At 35.1% G+C, this 6,000-nt stretch overlaps 1 protein-coding gene across 5 annotated transcripts in view; it reads left to right on the top strand.

Moving 5' to 3' along the window:
• The first annotated feature begins 4,770 nt into the window (after positions 1-4,770).
• The window catches only part of LOC134219262 (gustatory receptor for sugar taste 43a), a 46,668-nt gene continuing 45,438 nt past the window's right edge, over positions 4,771-6,000 (top strand). For 4 of the 5 annotated variants that reach the window (XM_062697984.1, XM_062697986.1, XM_062697982.1 and 1 more), the window contains exons 1-2: positions 4,772-5,307; positions 5,398-5,452. In XM_062697984.1, the coding sequence (XP_062553968.1) occupies positions 5,151-5,307; positions 5,398-5,452 (212 nt within the window). In that variant the 5' untranslated portion in view covers positions 4,772-5,150. Of the gene's footprint in view, positions 5,308-5,397; positions 5,453-6,000 lie in introns of all 5 variants that reach the window. The other variant, XM_062697983.1, reaches the window with a different exon arrangement.

The following is a 6,000-nucleotide window of genomic DNA, read 5'->3' as shown; positions in this document are numbered from 1 at the left end:
GTTTCGTTTTTCCCTTCTGTTTGTTTATTCAACCCAGTCCCACCCACCCACTTGGTTGTGACAGTTGAAATACAGTTGTATTGGTGGACCTTGTGCGAAACTGTGAAACAACACAGTGATCCCGACAGCTTTGGGGTTAGACCTAGTACGAAATTAGTTCCAACCTGAGCGAATAAAAAAAACATTTTGACAGCGCTTAGGTTGGAACTGTCTAAAACGAATTCAATAAAAGTTAAATGTATGGTAGTATTTGTGTTGTTTACTTACATCTGATTTAATTCTCTTTGGGATCCAGAAATGTCAGTGGGGACCTGTCGCGCAATGTTGGCTGCAAAAAAAGCCCATTGTGCGAGATATGGATGATACCCACCTGCTCAGATGTTAATGTATTATCACACGTGAAGGTAACAAACCCCGTCGCAATGATCATTGAATTCATAATATGGAAAAAAAGTCACAATGGACTTACGATTAGATGAACTGGCAACGACAACAATAATGAATTAAGGATACAGTCAAACCTCCATGAGTCGATGTTCTATGACTCGATATCGACTCAAAGAAGCAAATTATTCCATATTAAACAATATTTTCTGGGTTACTGTGATGGTTCCTCCAAAGAACTTTTCAAGGATTTTCTATTATACATCTCGATATTTCTATGAGTCGATGGTGCACAGCAGAATACCACAGTAGAACACGGCACATTAGTGGTTAAGAACACAAAGTGTATTAAAATCGATTACTAATTTTTGGGACAATTAATAAACGATGGGGTTTTCTTTGAATGAAAGATCTTGAGTATTTTTTAGCGGTGTAGGTTGAAGCGGCTTGTGCTAAATCATTTTTTTTTCGAATCGGCTCAAATTTTCGGTGGACACTTGGAACATTGAACAGAATGAGCGCTTTGGAGCAAAATCGATATTTTGAACCACCCTAAATTGCATACGTATTAGTAGTCTGTCAACTGACGAAGGGGTGAACATCTATTGTCACGCTCAAAGTTATGATACTACACATTCCCCTTCTGTTCCGAATAAAAAAATCCTAACTTAGTGATTTTTTTTCAAATATTCACTAACGCTTAGTTACTTCTATTCACAAAAGCCCACATCGGGCGTAATAATATTTGTATAGTGTGGAAATTAAATGCCAACATTTAAAAAGGGCGTAATAGCAAAAAAAATTTTTTTTCTAGTTTTTTGTCTATGTATATAGATATGTATGTAGACGACGAAATGCTAAGAATATTTTTTGGCCTTTACGTCCTTTCCAAATGTTGGTCTAGGTTCATTGAACCTTTTGTTGTATCCGTGTCCCATGTTTAGTGTATTTACTAACTTCATCATAAAAAAATGAATTTGTTGAGCTTACAGTTCATCAAGGTCATATATAAACTGTCATTATTCCGTTATTATCATTTCAATTCCGAAGCACAATCAATCTATAGTTCTATCGGAAAACCTTTGACTTCTCAAGAGGAAATCAGCAAAACCCACATTTTCTTTCTGAACTATGAACTTTCTTTCACACATAAACTGTTTATAAATTTAAGTTACACAATAAATTGAAACATTATAAGAATAACTAGGACAGTGTTTTTTAAAATATTTTTTTCCACTCAATAACGTACATGGTTAGTGTCTTAACAAAGGCTGCATCAAAAGTTCCCACGAAAAACTTTGTCGAATACGCCAGGTTCGTAATTTAATCAAATGTTGAGATTTATTATGTTGTATGCCAACAATTATTAAATATGTTCGATTTATTCAAGCGAGCATATGGAGGCGCATGATGCATTGGTCCATCAAATCCTTGCTAGGCCTTGGGACTAATTTTTTGGTGCAAAAATTATAGCTTGAAGAAATGTGTATAAAATGCGCCGGGTGGGCTACCATGCGTCACCACGCTTTTTCCAGATAATTACTCAAATTTTGTTGCAACATCGAAAGCGGCCAATAAACAATTGTAAGCCCTCACTTGGAAAAACTTAAACAAAACATGTGTCAAAAAATAAAAAAATTAAATGCTTTGGTTCTTTTCGATGCGATTTCGGGGTTAGTTTCCTCAATGCTTTTTCTTAAGATACAAAAAAATCCACCTTATCGGCAATAGTCTAACGTAGAGAATAGGACTTATACTAATGTTGTGCAGAAAAGTGTCATAATTTCAGTGAAATATGTCGATGTAATTAGATTGTAATCTGTAATTGTAATTGTAATCTGCAGTAGTCGGCCATATTACCCAGCCATTTCTTAGTTTATTTTAGATGGAAATACACAATTTTACAATTAAATCATTTTTGTGCAATAAGGTCGGTTTTAAATGAGTAAAGTTATGTATCACGAGAGCTGTATACTATTTGCATCAAGCTACGATGAAAAACAATTTGGCCTAAAAACTAAATTAAATGATTTTTTTACTGCCATAATTTGTCTCAAAACCCGAACCAAACCAAATCCCGCATAGCAAAAATTGTCTCCAATTCCGAACATCAAATTTCACCAATAAATCAACACCAACTTAAATGCACTAAAATACAAAATGTCATCTTACTGGTGGACAATTATAATGTCCTTGATCTGTGCGCCTGCCGAGAAAACTCATTCATCCATGTAATAATAACGAAATATTTCAGACAAACCTCCATGTGACAGTGTTCGGAATATCTGTCTATTTGGGATTTGAGTCAAAAGTGTTGTAATTCTTAATTTGCTCTCTTTTCTACTCAGTTTAGTTCCATATCATATGTTCGGACCATGACCATGTATAGCATAGCTTGTATTTTATTTTTGGATCCATATATTGTATGGTCTGTATTTTATTAAATAAAACCTTTTCAATGCCCACTAATTGTATGAATATGTGTGGCAAGTACAATGGATACATTGTGCCCAGGGAGCCAAGAATGTTTCCCACCCGAAAGCACCCTAGGTTGGACCGAGAACCGAATTCGGATTAGCAATCCTCCGCCTTTGCTCGTAAGGCTAACATTTGTATTTCATAGATCCTATTGGTCTTAATTTTTTCATGATCGCACGATTTTGAAGAAGCTTCCTCGTGGAGATCTTTGCTACTCTTCCACTGGCTGCGACAAATTCCTGAACTGTCTTTCTTTCGAAGTACTGCAGTGATATCGCATTCAATCATAATGTGGCGGTTGGTACTACACCTCATGATATATTTTTCGTCCAGTATTCCATGGTACTGTTTTGACTCTTTTTGAAGCACATTTTTCACTTCGGAGATCATGTGTCATTAATAAACATAAAGTATTAAATCAATTATTTCCATCGGGGTGCGAAAAAATAATACTTTCATATAATTCATTGATAATCATGTTTTATTGATAGCATCTTTTAAATTCTTAATGATTTTATTCTGCCAAACTTTATCTCAAATTCCGAACACCACCTTAAATAGACTGCTCAATGCAAATTTCAACGATATCTCGTTGTTGGACAATTACAATGTCATCAAAATGTATGCTTGTCGAAAAAACTTGTTTATTTATGCATTAATAACAAAAAAATTCAAGATAAATCTCCATGCAACGAGTGTTAGAAATATGTGTCTGGTCGGGATTTGAGTCAAAACGGTGCTGCTCGGGACATTATGCCTAACGTCCGACACCAAACTTGTTGCATATTAATTGAAGCATTTGTTTGAGAAACTGCATGTATTTAGGTAAAACTCAACACCCTGGAGCACTTTCAGTGCGAAAACTGTAAGCAGTTTTCCATAATTGCTCTTCAAAGTGCGTGCACATATGTAGTTTCTCAAACAAACGAAAAAATATCATATCATCTTGAAAAAATTTTTTTTTTCGTCTTTTTTGGCCAGAATATGTAATTTTTTTAGGGTTATATAAAAATCTCATTTTGGCCAAAAATGTTACTTATGCAGCTTCTCAAACAAACGGTGCAATTGTACCAGCATCAAAAGTTTTCATAATCTGATTGCAAAAAAAAAAAAATGTGTCCTTAATCTAAGTCGTATTTCGGTAACTCATCGAATGAAGAACAACACTGTGTGAGCTTTAAATTCTGCTAAACCGCCCCTGCCGGTGGTGAATCGACTAATAGAGAAAACCAAGGAACTTTACGATGGCTACATACACAATTAGCTGGATAAAGCTCAATTGGTCATTGATCAACCTTTTCAAATCAAAATGCGGCTGGTCTTAACCAAATACGTTTTCATCTATCTGGTTAAAAGACATAATGATGATGTAATGCAAGCCAGGGTCGGAAGGCAAAATAAGATCAATACACAAACAAAATTATAAAGGTTTTAGTTGAATTTCAAGGTTTTGTTGGAAAATTTAGTTATTTCAATAACATCCTGAATCATGTTCATAACAGCCTATGATAGGAAAACTGTTGAACTCATTAAAACAACATGATATAAATTGATTACTCTTATTTGCTTGGGAGACCAATTGGCTTAAACGATTTAACAGTATTGAATTTCGTGTTTCAATAGCTTGGAGAAATCCAAGCTTGATTCAACTCTGTCGAGCTCTATCATGTATGTATCGTAAGTGCACCCAATCTTCCTCTGCCACTATATTTTGAAACAGGTAACTCTGGCTGATTGTCCAAGTTGTCCAGTGTAAAATGAAGGGAAAGACTGTTCATGACAAAAGAGTAAACACACTTGAAGTGGAAAATGGAAAATTAACAATACCACATGTTCGTTCCATTTCGTGATTGTAGCTCTATATAAACAGATAATCCCTGGTGTCTGAATTCCATTTTCACAGAAACCATTTGGATGGAAATACCTGTTCTAATCGTTGACACATCTTAGGGAGTCTTTGTCGGTCGAAAACAAGTCAGTTACTATTGTGGCGATAAACGGTACTATCATGTTTCATATCCTCAATCAGAGAGAAATACAAAATACTGAAATGATGTGGTTGGTTTCCCCTTGAATGGAGTGCTGATGACAGTGTGGTTCCCGAGTAGCACATTGCATGCGTGTTTTCTTAACGTTGGATCCAATGATGTTCAATAATATCCATTTCGTATGAAGTCGCATTAGTGTGAAACGATCCATAAGAATAATTTCCAAAACATGTAGCAGTGATATTCTTTTTTAAATCTCGTTTTACGTTTTGAATCATCCCAACGAAAAAAGGCAAACCCATGGAGATATCCGAGTCGACAAAAGCGGTGTTTTTTGTTAGCCGCATATTCGGGTTGGCACCGTATGTGGTAAAAAGAACAACCAAAGGACAAATTGTGGATTACAAGCGAAATCTAGTGTTGGTGATTTACAGCCTGTGCATCGTGTTTTGTTTAGGTGAATACTGCTGGAACGTTGTGCTCTTATCGGGGACTGCATAATAAAACTTCAACTGATGTACTCGTATATTTCACGCTTCTCTGACAGCTGCATTAACGTACAAAGGCATATTCTTTGATATCAATTCGAAAAAACCGATACGGTAAGTTTGGGCGAAGCAATCCGCATTTCCGGTTATTTATCACTTTATTATTATTTTAAAATATATTATATTATACTAAAACAGTTGGTAATTGTTTATCGCAGTAAAAATCCATGCACCGAAGTATAAATTGAAAGGATATTTGAAGGCCGTTTTTACAATATTTAAAAAAATCTTGGAGTATTCTTTTCTTCTCTGCGCCACCATATAATTCATAGTATTTTTCATAAGAATTGTGCAAATACTGTTTAAAATTTTGTTAAACATATATTTATTTAATACTAGCGAAGAAACCCAGCTTTGCTTGGGTGTTGCAAATGTTACAATAAACTATTTGCAGCACTGCACTCTACATCAATTTCCGTGCGTTTGTTTTGTTTTCCTCAACAGTTGACCCAAAATTTTAGATGTTATTTTTTTACATTTCCATGTTAAATTCACCAACTTTTTGTATATACAACCCTTGCGGATCCCAAAACGAATCGATTAGAGAAAAATCTTGCAAATCGGGCAATCCGTTCGCGAGTTAAATCGTCAGCAAGGAAATA

This window comes from Armigeres subalbatus, chromosome 3 (genome assembly GCF_024139115.2).
Source record: "Armigeres subalbatus isolate Guangzhou_Male chromosome 3, GZ_Asu_2, whole genome shotgun sequence".
Taxonomy (NCBI): Eukaryota; Metazoa; Arthropoda; class Insecta; order Diptera; family Culicidae; genus Armigeres; species Armigeres subalbatus.
The sequence above is the reverse complement of the archived record's forward strand: the minus strand, read 5'-3'. Positions and strand labels throughout refer to the sequence as shown.